General features: G+C 38.5%; 1 protein-coding gene across 1 annotated transcript in view; it reads right to left on the bottom strand.

The window, feature by feature from the left end:
• ecpas (Ecm29 proteasome adaptor and scaffold) overlaps positions 1–18,087 on the bottom strand; it is a 114,535-nt gene that overhangs the window by 63,544 nt on the left and 32,904 nt on the right. Inside the window, exons 7-12 of the mRNA XM_043716135.2 lie at positions 15,147–15,286; positions 11,988–12,069; positions 5,933–6,052; positions 4,152–4,237; positions 1,965–2,043; positions 984–1,033 (exon numbers count right to left, since the gene is read on the bottom strand). Coding sequence (XP_043572070.1) covers positions 984–1,033; positions 1,965–2,043; positions 4,152–4,237; positions 5,933–6,052; positions 11,988–12,069; positions 15,147–15,286 — 557 coding nt within the window. The remainder of the gene's footprint in view (positions 1–983; positions 1,034–1,964; positions 2,044–4,151; positions 4,238–5,932; positions 6,053–11,987; positions 12,070–15,146; positions 15,287–18,087) is intronic.

Here is an 18,087-nt window from a genome sequence, read left to right as displayed (position 1 = left end):
CACTGCTGCCTCACAGCACCTGAGACCTGGGTTCAATTCCCGCCTCAGGCGACTAACTGTGTGGAGTTTGCACGTTCTCCCCGTGTCTGCGTGGGTTTCCTCTGGGTGCTCCGGTTTCCTCCCACAGTCCAAAGATGTGCAGGGTCAGGTGAATTGGCCATACTAAATTGCCCGTAGTGTTAGGTAAGGGGTAAATGTAGGGGTATGGGTGGGTTTCGCTTCGGCGGGTCGGTGTGGACTTGTTGGGCCGAAGGGCCTGTTTCCACACTGTAATGTAATGTAATGTAATCTAATCTAATCTGAAGTAATCTAATAAAGTGTCATACTTATTTTCAATATGATGCATCACAATTCATTTTCAAATTTATTGAAAAAAAAACAAAGTGTTGTGGATGCTGTAAATCAGAAACAAAAACAGAAGTTGCTGGAAAATCTCAGCAGGTCTGGCAGCATATATGAAAAGAAATCAGAGTTAATGTTTCATGTGCAATGACTCTTCTTCAGAACTGACGGTAGCTAGGAAAATGTTGGTTAAACAACCCAAAACATTAATTCTGATTTCTCTTCACAGATGCTGCCAGACCAGCTGAACTTTTCCAGCAATTTCTATTTTTGTTTGAATTTTATTGAACTAGGCAAAGTTTAATTTTAAATCTAAAATGAAAATGCTCAGTTGCACTTTTCACAAAATTATACCAAACAGGAGGCCATCATTCAGACCATTATGTCTCACTGAAGGTCATGATGTGGAGGTGCCAATGTTGGACTGGGGTGGACAAAGTCAAAAGTCACACAATACCAGATTACAGCCCAACAGGTTTAGTTGAAATAACAAGCTTTGGAGTGCTGCTCCTTTGTCAGGTGAAGTTCATACGTATACATATCACAATATGTCTCAGGACATGCAAAATGCACAGCATCACAAACATGCATTAACATTTTATGAAATTAACAGAATCTCAAAAAAAGATAGAAATATTCACCTGGATAATTTACCGACTGCTGAATATGCCACAGATAGGGCTTTTGGATCCTTCAGCAGGATAAAAGAACAAATTTTCAAATTACAATATATTATAGAGTTGAGAATTAAGCAACAGTGACTACATTGTTACATAATTTTACAAGTTAAATGGCACAAATATTTGAATAAAATTTTAAAACTTTTATTAGTTAAAATGCACTATAAGCAACATCATATTCTTGAGGAGCATATCTCTTGAATTCCTCAACTGCTAAGGCAGACTACCTCAGACACAAGAAGAAAATTTCGAGATGCAATAACAGTATTGTACTATGTTTGCAGTACAATTGGGCTCAAGTGGTCCTATGTAGGGGTCAGTCAAATTGGCTGGATTAGTGGTTAATTAGTTAGTGTCATCTTCAGGACCCATAACTATGAGTAGCAGTAAGTCATCCTTTGTCTTGAGGAACTGCCTGTCTGTTCCTGAACGGACACTGGCTGGGCAGGGATAGAACCAGCCAATATAAAGCTAAATAACTTGCTAACTTGCACCACCGAAGCTGACAGCATACACCAGCAACCATTTGGCTCAAATAGCTGAAGACAGCAATCGAGTCACCTGCTAGCAAGAAATGAGTATGGAAGTGCAGACGAAAAAGAAAGATAAAAAGGAATTCTAAACGTCAGTTTCGATCCTGGGTCTAGGTGGAGCTGGTTCTCCGTTGTAAAATTTTTAAAAATTGCATCAATGCTCTGCCCTAATTTACTGTACTGTCCCCTTTCAGTGAGGACAAAAATGGACTTGACTGCAATGCAGGCCAATGTCCAAAGTTTCCTGACAAAGGACCATTTAATGCTTGAAGGATGGCCACTCTGAAGGACTGGTGGCACTTTGGTAACTACAGCAGTTACAGCATTGAAATAAAGAACAGGAGAGAGCAAAGTACAGATGGCAAAGTACATATGTTATTTTGGATCAAATAAATTTCAGAAGTCTTACCTCTTTGTATTCATTGATCAGTTTAGTCAGCCCATTTAGAAGCATTGGTCCCAAAGGTTTAATTTTATTATCAGGACAACTGTAAGCAATAAGGAGGATTATGAGGAGTAAAGCATATCTAACACTCTAAAAAAGGTTGTACATAACATCACCCAAACTGCTAAATTAAAAAAGGCAGTGGATTACTCTATATCAAACAAATGAATATGTTCCACTGCTTGTGTTCAATGAATCTGCCCCCAAAGGCCTGCCTTTGCAGCAAACGGACCTTCCTTTTAAGACCTCGATGGTAGCCTTGTACCTGCTTTCATAAAATACTGACTGAAATCTTAGACGGTTATTCAAAAGAGCCTCTAATATTGTTGTTTATATGTGTCAACTGTATAAAACGGTGCTGTCACTGTATTAATTCAGAATATCACTTTTTAGTTACACTAAGAAAAATTCAAATTTGGGGAATGTGCAAAATTTGATTTTATATTTACTTGCTGAATCAAAAACTGACAACTCTACTGGCTAGGCAAATCTAGATTATCAAATCAAGTATCATGAATATATAAACAGTTACAAAAAGAATGATGCTATTATTATTTAAGAGTGCATTAGTAACTATCATGGCAGAAAATTAGTACAGCAATTGATTTCCCACAAGCAACGGGCAGTATTTATTTTAAGCATAGTGGTTGATTCAGAACATCTCTGTATCACTGTTGATGCATCTTGCAATGTTACTGAAACTTTCAGTATGTAAAACTATGCTTCAGTTAAACTCAATAACAATAAAAAAGAATCACAGCAGATTAAGCAGCCAATTAAGAAAAACAGTTCAAATCAAGGCAACTCAAATATTTTAAATGATAACATCCTGTACATTTCTCTCTAATTTCACCTTTCCTAGATCACTCGTTGGGGTGCTTCAATTATTCTCATTCTAGTTTGACTCATTTCCTAGTTGTAGACATTGCTTGGTGCACTTAAACCAAGTGATTTCTGAATTTCTGATATTTATTTCTCCATTTCAGTGAACATTTTCTCCTCGCTACCCTATTGCTCTCCATTTGAGAATATGAGTGATTTGTTTAAGTGCTAGTTTTTAGTGACTTAGGAACAATCCAATCAAGACCCTCTGGACACCACAACTTCCAACTTCTCACCATTAAGAAATATTTCAAGTTCCTGCTTTTTCTACCAAATTTACATTACATTTATTCATATCCTCTTTCAACTGCCATGCTATTGCTCATTAACTTTGCCTGATTTGCTTGAAGTCTCTGCTAACAGCCTGCTATCTCTGCTTTGTCTGTTAATCAAGTCTCAAACCTTACTAATATATTACCCCAAATCCCATGCACTTTTTTTTTAAAAGACTCCTGCGTGGGACCTTAACAAAAGCCTTCAGAGAATTCTTTATACATCACATCTAATGGTTCTCTTTTATCTATGCCAGAAGTACCATCCTCAAAAACTCCTACAGGATCATCAAACACGATTTTCCTTTCAGAAGTCCACAATTACTCTGCCCAATTTTGCTATTCTATTTTAACTGCCCAATTATCACATCCTTAAAAATAGATTCTAACCCTTTCCTGTTACTGACTTCGACCTAACAAGACTATAGTTTCCATTCTCTCACCCTTCTTAAATAGAGGGGTTCTACTGGTTGCTTTACAGTCTGCAGGAACATTCATAATCCAAGGAAATTTAAAGATAATCATAAATTCATCCTTATCCCTACAGTCACTGCGGTCGACACTCGAGGGTACAGTTTATTTGATGTAGGGAATTTATCAGCCTTCAATCAGGTTATTTTTTATTATCTCTTTACAAGAACTAACATTTTTCAGTTTCATAAATCCATTGGTTGACAAGTATTTTGGGGGACTTTCTGTATCACAAGCAAACTTAATATGAAATTCCACCATATTATTTATTGTGATATAAACATTGGGATTCACCACATAGGAAATTAAGGATCTTAACTGGTATCCTTGCACTAGTTAACTTATTACACTGATATAGATGTATAAGTTGCTTAAAAATTTGCAAAACAATAACCAAGAAGCTCTTGGCACAATCCTTCTGGCTAAAATGCATTTCACAGAAAAGATGTTTTGAAGGGATATCATGAGCAATTTGGAGTTTATTTTGCTATGAATCATAAAAGAAACAAATACATATAGAACTTACACTGAGCAAATATGATGTACAAATTGTAAGGTGAGTCCTCTCAATTTTGCATTTGTATTGGCGCCAAACAGTCCATCATACACCACCTGTGAAAACAAGACTAAGAATCATTACTGTTTTAATAGATCTATATCCTCGCATAAACATAACACGTCTATAAAAAAAACACAGGTGCAGTGCATATTAACGTAGTGAAGAAAATAGGCAATGGGTCAATAATTTCCGAGTATTATAGTGTGATGCTTTGAGGCTCATTGTAGACCTTGTGACCATTCATCCAGTTACCCAAAAGCTGGATTTATGAGTCTTACTTTTGGTTGGGACACTTGGCCTCTGGCTTTGTATTTAATGAATAGAGTGATTTTGATAAGAGTGGAGGAAGGGAAGGTGTTTCCACTTGCTGGAAAATCTACAACCAGAGATCATAAATTTATACCATACACTGAAAGATCTCATGCAGTGATAAGGCAAATAACACAGGATCAATCAATGTGCAAAGGAATGCTAGGCAAGTATATGAGAAAGCTAGGAAAAGAAATTTATAACAGAATTCACAGCACAGAAACAGGCCACTCGCAATTGGTCTGTGTTGTATTTATGCTCCACATAAGTTTTCTCCCACTCTACATCATTTAAACATGGCACCATATCTTTTTATTCCTTTGAAACCACAAAATGTCAACAGAAACTATGTAAATTTTTAACTTAGGAAATTAACCCCAATGGGAAGGATTAAAGCACATTACCATATAAAATTTCAACCACTGTCATACTGCCGGTTTCAAACATTTAAAGAAATTTAACTTAATGGATTCGGAGATGCCGGTGTTGGACTGGGGTGTACAAAGTTAAAAATCACACAACACCAGGTTATAGTCCAACAGGTTTAATTGGAAACACACTGATGAAGGAGCGTCGCTCCGAAAGCTAGTGTGCTTCCAATTAAACCTGTTGGACTATAACCTGGTGTTGTGTGATTTTTAACTTAATGGAGTACTATAAACAGCTCTCCTCACTAATCTTTAAAACAGAAAAATCAAATCTTCAAACAGGCAAAAATTCTAACAAGTACAATCTCAATATGCATGTTGCAAGTGGATGCCTCTAATTCTGAACTGCACCATCTATTCATTCATTTGATTCTGTATACAGAACTCCATCGAAGAAGTATATAAGAAATGGGAAGATGGAGGAGTAGGCTAATCTAAACATAATGTTCTGAGAGAGGATGGAATTGTTCTTATTTCTGGACCAATGTATAACATCCCTCAAAAGTTGTTAGGTGGCACTCAATAGTAACAAACACACAATAGTATCTGAATGAAGTATGAATAAGTGAGGGAAGAACTCTCCAACAAAAATGTTGATTCCACATACCCCTTTAATCGGTAATAATGTGTAGTGCATGAGAAAATGTAAACTCTAGGATGGCACTTGATCAATTTAAAGATAAAATGGCAATCATAAATAATTAGAGAATCCCTAGTGTGTGGAAACAGGCCCTTTGGTCCAACAAATCTATACCGACCTTCCAAAGAGTAACCCATCCAGACCCATTTCATTACCCTACTAGTCTACATTTACCCCTGACTAATGCACCTAACCTACACGTCCCTGAACACTATGGGCAATTTAGCATGGTCAATTCATTAGTGAATGTGAAAAACTCCACATTTGGATTCAATGGTATTAGAGTTCTGCTGAAGCATGTTCAAACTTGAGCTTAAGCATTCACAATTGGATGAAAGTGACCCAGATGGATAGTAGCAATGCGTATGCACCTGTATGCTGGCTGGGAATGTCTCTGCAGCCTGTCGGGAGCGTAACAAGTGAGGGAGAATCTTCAGTTTAACCCGGGTGCTAACTGGTTCTCGTTTTAGTTCAGGTTTCATCACTGCTCCCTGCAAAAGATTTACATACATTTCTGATAAAGTAATGAAAATTGCAAAATCAAACAAACACCAACAACTTTTATAAATACGTAGGAGTATTATGCACCCACACAGAGACTAATAACATTTAAAAAGTAATTCAAACATGCAGTTAATGGACTGAAAGGATCACATGACAAGATAATAAGTGTCAAGACTTTTACTGAAACAAAAACTAGAAGCAGCAGTGAATAACCAATATTTCAGTACACAATTATTACTACAGAATAAAATTCAACCATTTAACTTTTAAAACAATGAAAAATCCTCTGTCATTCAAATTTTGCTGCCCGTTTCAGGACACATCATTCTCCAGAAACCAATCCAAAGCCTTTCCCAACTGTATTGTCTTCTCCAATCATGTAACTTCTAATCCTCAAACTTCCAGCTTCGGTTGAAACACTCATGAACTTGGTTGTTTTAATCCAAGTACCAGTTATCAGCCCATCCCTTCTTTTTGAAGCAAAATTCTTTCACAGGATGTGGCTGTCCCTAATTTCCCTCAGAAGGCAGTGCCTGCTTGAACCACTGCAGTATATGTATGTAAGTACTCTCACTGTGCTGACAGGAAGGGAATTCCAGGATTTTGATCGGGGCACAGTAATGGAATTACACAGGAGTTCAGGATGGTGTGTGACTTGGAGGTAAACTTGCAGGTGGTGATAATTCCATGCATTTGATGCTTCTCGCCCTCTTGGTGGTAGAGGTCAAGGGTTTAGAAGGTTTTTCTGAAGGAGCTTTGTTGAGACATGAACCATATTGCGTCCATCTCTCTTCTCAGTCTCTTGGATTCTTTTAGACATATTTTGTGAATTTCTGTGATATTTTAGCAAAACCTGTACCTGATTACACAATTGCTTTGCTATGGACCCTTCCCCTCCCAAAGCTCATTGTCATGGCAATGTGGATTACATGGCCTTGTTCCCAGGTTGAAATTTTAATTAGCTGTCTCCCAGACACCCAATCTCATTTTAGCTTGGAATTAAACAGATTGTTTAAAGCATAACTGCTTATAAAATCTGACATTCCAAACATCTCATTGGGATTTGGAAAAGAATAGTTTAACAACCACCAGAAAAGCAGCTCTGGTCATATTTTACAGATGTGAATATTTTGCATCTGCTCCTCAGTAAAACATACTGGAACTCCCTGTAAGCTTTAACTAAGAACCACTACCACCGCACCCAACTGCTTCACTTGTTTTTGGGCACAATTCATAACAGATCTCCTTCATTTCTACAATTTGCTTTAAATAGATAGCTCTAAAACACGTGCAGTGTGTAAAGCAGCTCCTGAAATAGATTAATACCCGGGCCTGAAAACAGGAGATTTCTAACCAAATGTTGGACCTTTACGTAACAGCACTGAAGGTCTGAGCCAAATTATTAATTGAAAGTTCTGGTGACAGAAGGAAGCAACTCTTTAAAAAATTCCTTTCCTCTGCTGCAGTTACTAACTGATGTTGCTATATAATTCTATCAGCACAGTTGTCCTCTAGTGATTTCCAAACAGAGTATGCATTCCCAGCGTGAAATACACAGACAACCATAAGTTTTGAACATGGTTACTTGGCAGTGATTAAGATCAGGAATTGATATAATTTCTCCCTTCCCGAGAATAACTGTAGAAATCCTGTACCATTCAACTTGAAATCAGCTAATGTGGGACGTTCCAAATAGGATCCATATATCCTGACGTTGTGCAATTATCCTCTAAGATGCACATATCCAATACCATTGCACTCATTTAGTTTGAGAAGATTCTAAAATTTGGTTGAGAGAAATAATCTACAATCACCAGGACTCTCAAATATTAAACAACGATATTTGGATACTTTGGACAGCTCCTCTATCATTCCAACTTTGCACTAATCATGGTACATTTTGAAAAGGAGAGCATTTACAAACAACAATTTACAAAACATTCCTCGGAGTGACTATCATTTCTGTCCAGAAATATTAAACCAACAAAAGCAAACCTCCAGTTTTTAACTTCACAACTTGTGTAGGTGAATTAGATGATTTCATTTGTGTGACAATTCACTAGAATGACAGCAGACAGCAAGTAGCTGGAGATTGATTATTAACCTATAGCTCCCTACCAGCGCTGGTCAGAACTTTCAAGAGAGAAAACAGGAGGAGGGAAGAAAGAACACTAACCACTGACAGTGCTAAATAGACATCTATGGCTAGCAAAATACGTTGCGAACTGAAGCTGTTCAAAGCAAGCCAGTGTAGTTATAGAGACAGTTACTGATTAAAGAGAGAGACATGGTGCTGAAGCTTTTCATCTTACAAGCACAAGCGCAAAAATGCCAAATTTCAAACAATCATTACAGTTTAAAATGCAAGAGAAAAGATGCTAAGTTGGCAGTTTGTCTTTGTTAACCAGAGTTTACGACCAACTTGTTCCTTTGAGGATGAAAGATAAGGATAGCGAGATTTAGGAATCTAGGATGATAAAGTATTGAAAGGTTAGTCAAAATAAAAAAGAAATCAAATGTAAGGTTTAGGAAACTGAAATCAAAACAAAACCCTTGAGAAATATAAAGGATGTAGAAAAGAACTTAAACACCAAATTAGGAGGATTAGAAAGGTCCATGAAATTGTCCTTGATAAGTAGGATTAAGGGGAATCCCAAGGCATTTTACAATTCTATTAGGAGCAAGAGGATAACTCGGGAAATAATAGGTCCACTCAGGGACAAAGGATGGCATTTATGTGTGGAGCCAGAGGAAGTGAACATGGTCCTTAATGAGTACTTCTCATCCATATTCACCGAGAAGGACACTGATGACGGTAAGATTAGGGAGGAGGTGGTGCTGGGTGTCTTGAAAAATATTAAGGTGATAAGCCCCCTAGGCCTGATGGGATCCATCTCAGGATATTGAAAGAGGTCATAGTGGAGATTGCTGAGGCTTTTTCAGAGATCTTGGTATTCTCTTTAACCACAGGTGAGGTTCAAGAAGATCAGAAAATAGAAAATGTTGCTCTCTCCTTTACGAAAGGAAACAGGGATAATCCGGGAGATTCTAGGCAAGTGAGTCTTACATCAGTGGTAGGGAAATTATTAGGGACAGGATTTACTTGAATTGGAAAAGAATGGACTTATTAGGGAGAGTCAGCATTGCTTTATGCAGGGGAGGTCTTGTCTCACAAACATGAGTTTTTTGAGGACGTGAAGATAATGATTGATGAAGGTAGGGCAGCAGATGTTGTCTACGAGGACTTTACTAAAGCATTTGACAAAGTCCTTCATGGTAGGTTGGCCCAGAAGATTAAGTTACATGGGGTCCATTTTAAGTTGGAAAATTGATATAAAATTGTCTTTGGTCACAGAGGGTAGTATTGGAAGGATATTTTTCTGACTGGAGCTCTGTAACCAGTGGTGTTCTGCAAAGATAAGTGCTGGGAGCTCTTTTGTTTGTACTTTATTTAAATGATTTGAATGAAAATGCAGGTAGTCTGATTAGTCAGTTTGCTGACACAATAATTGATGGAGTTATGGAAAGTGAGGAAGGTTTTCAAAGGATGCAGCAGGATATACATCAATTGGAAAGTTGGACAAAGAAATAGCAGATAGAGTTCTAAGTTATGTCATAGAGTCATAGAAATGTACAAAACAGGAATACATCCTTTGGTCCAACAAGTCCATGCCTACCAGATATCCTAAAATAATCTAGTCCCATCTGCCAGCATTTGACCCATATTCCTTGAAACCCTTCCTATTCATTAACCCATCCAGATGCCTTTTAAATGTTGTAATTGTATCAGCCTCCACCACTTCCTCTGACAGTTCATTCCATGCATGCACAACCCCTTTTGTGAAAATGTTGCCCCTTAGGTCCCTTTTAAAACTTTCCCTTTTCACCTTAAACCTATGCCCTCTGAGTCTAGACTTCTCCCACTCTATTTACCTTATCGATGCCCCTAATGATTTTATAAACGTGTATAAAGGTCACCCCTCCGCCTCCAATGCTCCAGAGAAAACAGCCCCAGCCTATTGAGTCTATACCTATAGCTCAAACCCTCCAACCTTGATAACATCCATGTAAATCTTTTCTGAACTCTTTCAAGTTTTACAACACTCTCCCTATAGGAGGGAGACCAGAATTGCAAACAATATTCCAAAAGTAGCCTAACTAATATCCTGTATAGCTGCAACATGACCTCCCAACTCCTAACTCAATATTCTGACCAATAAAGGAAAGCATAGCAAATACGTTCTTCAATGTCCTAACCATCTGTGCCTCCATTTTCAATGAACTATATACCTGCACTCCAAGGTCCCTTTGTTCAGCAACACTCCCCGGGACCTTACCATTAAGTATATAAGCCCTGCCTGAATTGCCTTTCCAAAATGCAGCACATCACATTTATCTAAATTAAATTCCATCTGCCACTCCTTGGCCTATTGGACCATCTGACTGAGATCCCGCTGCATTCTGAGGTGACCTTCATCACTGTCCACTACACCTTCAATTTTGGTATCATCTGTAAACTTACTAACTATACCTCCTATTTACACATCTGAGTTCATATAAATGACAAAATGCAGTGGACCCAGAACCGATCCTTGTGATACACAACTGGTCACAAGCCTCCAGTCTGAAAAGCAACGCTCCACCACCACCCTAACCAGTTCTGTATAGTGTCATGATGATTTGAGATGATAAAATCAAAGAGGAAAGTATACAGTTAATGGCAAGACTCATAGGAGCACTGATATACAGAGGGATCTTGGGGTCAAGTTCATAGCTCCCTGAAAGTGGTAACACAAGCGAATAAGGTAGTGAGGGTGGCCTGTGGCATGCTTGCCTTCATTGGTTGGAGCACTAAGTATAAAGCTAGCAAGTCAAATGTGGCTGCATAGGATTTTGGTTCGACCACCTTTGGAGTAGTGTTTGCAGTTCTGGTCACCACACCGTAGGAAGGATGTGGAGGCTCTGAAGAGGAAGCGATATAGGTTAACCAGGATTTGCCTGGACGGGAGGTATTAGTTGTAAGGAGAGTTTGACAAGCCTGGATTGTTTTGCTAGAGCATCAGAGGCTGAGGGATAGTCTCGGAGTAGGATATAAAATTATAAGAGGTGTGCATAGGGTGAATAATTGGGAGTCTTTTTCCCAGTTTCAGAACTGCTCTGAGAAAGGGTCACTGGACCAAAAATGTAAACTCTGATTTCTCTGCACAGCTGCTGCCAGACCTGCTGAGCTTTTCCAGCAACTTCTGTTTTTGTTAGAAATGTCAATTACTTAGAGCATAAGTTTAAGGAGAGAGTGGAAAACTTAACGGAGATGGACAAGAAAGTTTTTTTTTTAAATATGGGGTGGTAGGTGCCAGGAACATGCTACCAGGGGAGATGATAGAAGTAGAAATGTTAGTAAAGTTTAAGAGGAGTTTAGACAGACACATGAACAGGCAAGAAATACAGGGATATGAACCATGTGCAGACAGATAGAATTAGCTTTGGATGCCATCGTGGTCAGCACTGATGATGTGCCAAACGACCTGCTTTTATGTTTTACTGGTCTATGATTGGACGGGCACTGCCATGGGGAAAGCAATAGCGCTGTTCATTTTTTAAACTGTATTTATTTGTGCAGCATATTTCTCATTTCATCACTCCTTTGGGCTAGACTGATGAGGTGGAACAGAACAATCTTACACTCATCACCAAGATTAGTGAATTCATTCAGACATTGTCTAACAAATCGTAAGAAATCAATGTTGTAGTGTTCTTTTATGAAAGTGCTGCTTTCTTTTATGGTTGCCAACTAAATGGGCTTTGGTGCATTTAATACAATTTTTATAAAAATATTGAATACTCAGTTCCAGAGTTTTCAACTTTACAGGATGCATGGTACAGTATTTAGGAAAAATAAAGCAGCACACTAAACAAACATACCTCTTTTGTTTTCAGTGGTATGTCCCCCAGATAAATCTTGTAGAGTTTATTGACAATAATAGGATTGTTCCAGTCAATTATACTGTGAAAACATTACAAAATTAAGTTTCACATTTTTACAACTATTTGTGTCATTTCTACCACTTTGCATTAAAAAAAATCTTGGGAGATTCAACTAGCTGTCAGTGCAGCTTGTTAAAAGAATTAGAATAAAATTATCACTGGCTATACCCATGCAAATTAGGAAATTAGGAAACAAAACCAGAAGTAGCCTATAAAATCCCTTGAAGGAGAAGAAAGTGGGGACTGCAAATGCTGGAGATCAGAGTACAGTGTGTGGTGCTGGAAAAGCACAGCCGGTCAGGCAGCATTCGAGGAGCAGGAGAATCGACAATGAAGGGCTTATTGCCCAAAACGTTGATTCTCCTGCTCCTAGGATACTGCCTGACCAGCTGTGCCTTTCCAGCACCACACTCTTGACCATACAATCCCTTGACCCTACTCCATCATTCAACAGGATCACGGCTCGTCTTCTACCTCAATTCCCTTTCCATACACTATTCCCATATTCCCAATGCTTTTAATACTTAGAAATCTATCAATCTCTGTCTTAGCATACTTGTTTATGCTAACCTATCCTTTTTACAACCATTGAAGTTTTTACAGTTTGTTTTTTTATGTTTTTCACTAGTTTACTTTAATATTTAATTTCTCTTTTTTCAACTTCTTGGTCTACCTTTGTTATTCTAAAATGCTTCCAAACTTGTTTGGCAACTTTAGAAGTGTCCGTCTTTGATGTAATAAATTTTTAACATTTATCATTGGCCACAGTTAGATGAGGTTTCCACTTATATTTCTGTGCCTCAGAGAAGGTTGCATTTGTTCTAAATCATAGATTATTTTTTAAAATATTAACCACAGCCTCCCATTGAAACTTCTCAATCTATTATAACCAACTTGTCTCTCACTTCTTTAAAGTTCTGTTGCTTAGATTTAAGACCCTAGTTTAGGATTACATCACTTTCACATTTAATGGAATGGCCTATCATATTATGATGACTCGACAGGAAAGATTCCTTTACACCAAAGCTATTAATTAGCCTTTTCTCATTGCATAATACTAGATCTAACATAACCTGTTCTCTAGACGATACCTCAATGTACTGTTCCAGAAAACAGTCGCATATCTATTCCAGGAATTCACCCTCCACAGCATTAATGCTGATTAGATTTACCAAGTCTGCATGTGGATTGGTGCCAACTGTAATTATTGCATTACACCTTTTACATGTATTTGCAATTTCTTCATTTCTACCATTCTCTACTTTGCCACTACCATTTGGTGATCTGTCAATAACTCCCATCAATGTTAGCTGTCCCTTACAAAAACAGAAATTGCTGGAAAAGCTCATCAGATCTGGCAGTATTTGTGGAGAGAAATCAGAATTAACGTTTTGGATTGAGTTACCCTACCTCCACTCGATGCAAAATGTTAACTCTTGATTTCTCCACATATGCTACCAGACATGCTGAGCTTTTCCAGCAATTTCTGTTTTTGTTCTGATTTACCACATTTCGTAGTTCTTTTTATTTAGCTGTGCCTTAAGGTTTCTTAACTCCACCGAAACAGATTCCACTTCTTGATCTTCTAATCCAAGATCCTCTATCATTTCCATACTGATCTAATCCTTTACTAACAGTACTAACTCACCTTTTTTATCCTGCCCATTTTGAATGCCAAATACCTGTGACCGTTCAGTTTCCAACTTTGGCCAGTTTGCAGCCATGTCTCTGTCATTCAACCATAATCGTTTAATTATGGATCATTAACTAATTTGTTGTAAACGTTGTGTGGATTCAGATAGAATGAGTTTTGTTATGCCTTCACATTTTTCAGTATTTTGATCATATTTATTTCTATCGCTTTCTGATTTCACTTGTTATTTTCCTTCCTATCATCAGCAATTTGTTTTACTCTCTGAATTCTCTCTGAGTTTCCAACACTTTGCCAAGCTAGTTTACACACTCCCTGTGCAGCACTACCAAATCTTCCAGCAAGGAAATTGGCCCCAACTCACTGGAGGTGCAAACTTTCTACAATGTACAGTTACAACTGTCTCAGAACTTGTCCTAATGCCTCAGAAATCTAAAGTCCTTTCTTCTGCATCATCTCTCCAGGCTTGTGGTCACTTGATCTATCTTATTTCTGTACTCAACGAATGTAATAACTATTGTGAAGAGGGCAGTATGCTTTGAAATGATTCAAGAATGTTTTGCATTTTTGAATTATTCAGTTTATAAACAAGGTATTATGCAATTAAAGTTTATCGTACAAAATCAAATTACGTTAAGACAACACAGCAGTTGCAAAAACTGCCATTGCCAGCTTTTGATCTATTGTTTATGTTGTTCTACATTACTGATGCAAAGAATAAGGACATAGCTAAAAAAGTTGACCTGTCTGTATCTGACACACTGCATCATGTACAATAAACTGAACCACCATTCTCCACCCACTGGATTACTAAACTTAACTTTTGTGGTGCTCATTCAGTTCTGATTTACTGCACCTCTAATTTCCATCACTCTACCAATGGAGGCCAATTTACTAGGCCTTGATCTCTGGAACTCCCTCTGTAAACCAGTCCTGTCTCTCCTCCTTTAAGAGGCTTTTGAAAAACTTCCCTCTTTGATCAAGCTTTTGGTAACCTGCCATGAAATCTCCAAGTGTCAAATTTTGTTTGATAACACTCCGAATGATGTTCCTCAGGAAGCGTTACAACATAAAAGGCTCTTCATAAATGTAAGTTATTTTGTTTAGATCCAGCTCTAGAGTGCAGACTGGCTTCTCAGAGATAAACCAAAATTGGGATCGTGCACACAAGCTGCAACATCTTTGCTTTTAGCCAACTTTATAATGGTATTGATTACAAGCTGAACACGCCCATGAAGCAGTGATTGTGGACAACTTGTCCAGACAGAAGATGAAGAAAAAAACTAGTTGTACACTTGCAGCCCATTACAAAAAAAAGTAGACGACTTTCAGACATCAACTTAATGCCTATCAAAAGAAGCTAGATAAACATACAGGTACTCAAAAGAGTTGATATTAGGTATCAAGTCTAAAAGACTTTGAAAGGTCTAAGTGCTATTTCTTACCTTTGCATGCTTTTCACCTCCATATCTGCAGCGGTTGCTACGCTGTGCCGAGTATCACTTGATGCTACCACAAGGTGAACAATTGCTTCATTTTCTGGTATATGTTCCGCTTGAATGAACTTCACAATTCCCAATTTGCACTATGTTCAGATATTAATTAGGATTAATAAGCTGTTTTCCTTCCAATCCTCAAACCATTTCAAAAAATGACAAGGTTATCATGTTTAATAAGATTGTTAATATTTAATTGCTCAATCTCAGAAAGTGAAAATCATCATAATCCCAGAGGACCACAGGCTGTTCTCTCATTAGAGAGAGATGGTGAGTTTAAACTGTGGGTCACCACACCTCGGGTGAAGAGCGTGATTCAGAATACAGGGCACTCATGGTGACTTCAGCTAATACAGGGATTGAACCAGAGCTCTTATGCTAACTAAACACTCTAAAGTAAAAGCTATTCATATTAATGTTTTAAAACCGTATACCTATATTACTAAAAGTCTGATGTATGCCCCAACGTCCTCTCTGTACCACTGAACTCTTTCTTCTCATGCTTTCACCATATTTTCTGTTAATTCTCCTTCGTTCTCTCATCCCTACCAGGTTAGGAACTCCTGTTCACTTCTATAACTGAAATAACACACATAGTTGTTGTTCCATTACTTGGCACAACCCTTGCAACTATATCTTCACCTTTTTAGAGTTTATCTTTTCTTGCAGGTAGATTTAATTATTTTTAATTTAGTTATTGGTACATTATAATTTAAATATATTATATATTTAGACACTGTTCCTCCCACTCCCAATCTTCCCGTACACTCTAATTTTGTGCACTTGAACCAGCTCTCTTCTCTGCGGAATTAAACTGAATTAAGTAAAAATAAAATCTAGAATAAAGATTAGCATCAGTAATAGAGATTGCGTAACCAATGAATTATCTTTAAAACCTAACTGATTCACAAATGTACTTTTAGGGAAGAAAATCTGCTGTCCTTATACTATCTCGCTTTTGTGTGACACCACAACAACATGGATAACTGAAATGGCCTTATCAAACCACTCAGTGGATTTTCAAGGTGACTCACCACCACTTTGCAATTGGTAATAAATATTGGCATCAGCAATGAACCACTCTCAATAATAAACTTTTAAAAATGCATGAAAACAATCAGCATTGTATAACATTTCAGCTTCTGTTGGGGAAGATGCCTAAGCATTTCCCACATCGAATGCAGACTCAGGAATTTATAATGGAAACAAATGACAGACTAGATAACTTTATAGGAGGGACACCCGGACTAACCAACCCAACCACCCTGTGGCTCAACATTTCAATTCCCCCTCCCACTCCACCAAGGATATGCAGGTCTTTGGACTCCTCCATCGCCAGACCACAACAAAACGACGGTTGGAGGAAGAGCGCCTCATCTTCCGCCTAGGAACCCTCCAACCACAAGGGATGAACTCGGATTTCACCAGTTTCCTCATTTCCCCTCCCCCCACCTTGTCTCAGTCTAATCCATCGAATTCAGCACCGCCTTCCTAACTTGCAATCTTCTTCCCGACCTCTCCGCCCCCACCCCAGTCTGACCTATCACCCTCACCTTGACCTCTTTCCACCTATCACATTTCCGACGCCCCTCCCCCAAGTCCCTCCTCCCTACCTTTTATCTTAGCCTGCTGGACAAACTTTCCTCATTCCTGAAGAAGGGCTTATGCCCGAAACGTCGATTCTCCTGTTCCCTGGATGCTGCCTGACCTGCTGCGCTTTTCCAGCAACACATTTTCAGCTCTAGATAACTTTATATGCAGACTGAACTACAGGTGTACATTTTGGTCTAATTATCCCCTGCCTTTTAATGGGGGCTAATTATAAGATGATTGTAGACCCTTTAAATCAATAGCAATCATACATTTGCATTCAGGTTGCTGCTAATTCTAAGATCACCATGGACAATCAAATCCCAACAACTAACCAATTTTTTTCTGACTGCTGTATCGCACCTGTCATAAATGTAAAGGCAGCAGATATTTAATTTGAGACCGAGTACAAGTTATCCCATCTTTAAATGGGGCTATGTTCTGTTTAGCATTCTGTTTACCAGACTTTACAGACATATGTACAACTTTCTGGAAGGCAAATAACCAGACTGACTGGTTTGCAGACTGCTCCAGTTTTGCAAATGCATGTTATGAAGAGAAGGAAAGGAATCTCTGGAGACTTCTTTAGTTCCACTAACTTTATAGTCATAGAGATGTACAGCACGGAAACAGTCACTTCAGTCCAACTCGTCCATGCCAACCAGATATTCCAATCCAATCTAGTCCCACCTGCCAGCACCCGGCCCATATCCCTCGAAACGCTTTCTATTCATATACCCATCAAGATGCCTTTTAAATGTTGCAATTGTACTAACCTCCACCACTTCCTCTGGCAGCTCATTGCATACACATACCACCCTCTGCGTGAAAAAGTTGTCCCTTAGGTCTCTTTTATATCTTTCCCATCTCATCCTAAACCTATGCCCTCTAGTTCTGGACTCCCCCACCCCAAGGAAAAGTTATGCATCCTATCCATGCCCCTCAAGATTTTATAAACCTCTATAAGGTCACCCCTCAGCCTCCGAAGCTTCAGGGAAAACAGCCCCAGCCTGTTCAACCTCTCCCTATAGTTCAAATCCTCCAACCCTGGCAACATCCTTGTAAATCTTTTCTGAACCCTTTCAAGTTTCACAACATCTTTCCGATAGGAAGGAGACCAGAATTACATGCAATATTCCAACAGTGGCCTAACCAATGTCCTGTACAGCCATAACATGACCTCCCAACTCCTGTACTTAATAGTGCTCAATAAAGGAAAGCATACCAGACACCTTCTTCACTATCCTATCTACTTGCAACTCCACTTTCAAGGAGCTATGAACCTGCACTCCAAGGTCTC

Source organism: Chiloscyllium plagiosum, unplaced genomic scaffold (genome assembly GCF_037043375.1).
Source record: "Chiloscyllium plagiosum isolate Xiang-an unplaced genomic scaffold, Cpla_swu_hap1 HiC_scaffold_2, whole genome shotgun sequence".
In the NCBI taxonomy this organism is placed as follows: domain Eukaryota; kingdom Metazoa; phylum Chordata; class Chondrichthyes; order Orectolobiformes; family Hemiscylliidae; genus Chiloscyllium; species Chiloscyllium plagiosum.
This window is presented reverse-complemented; position numbering and strand designations above follow the sequence as displayed.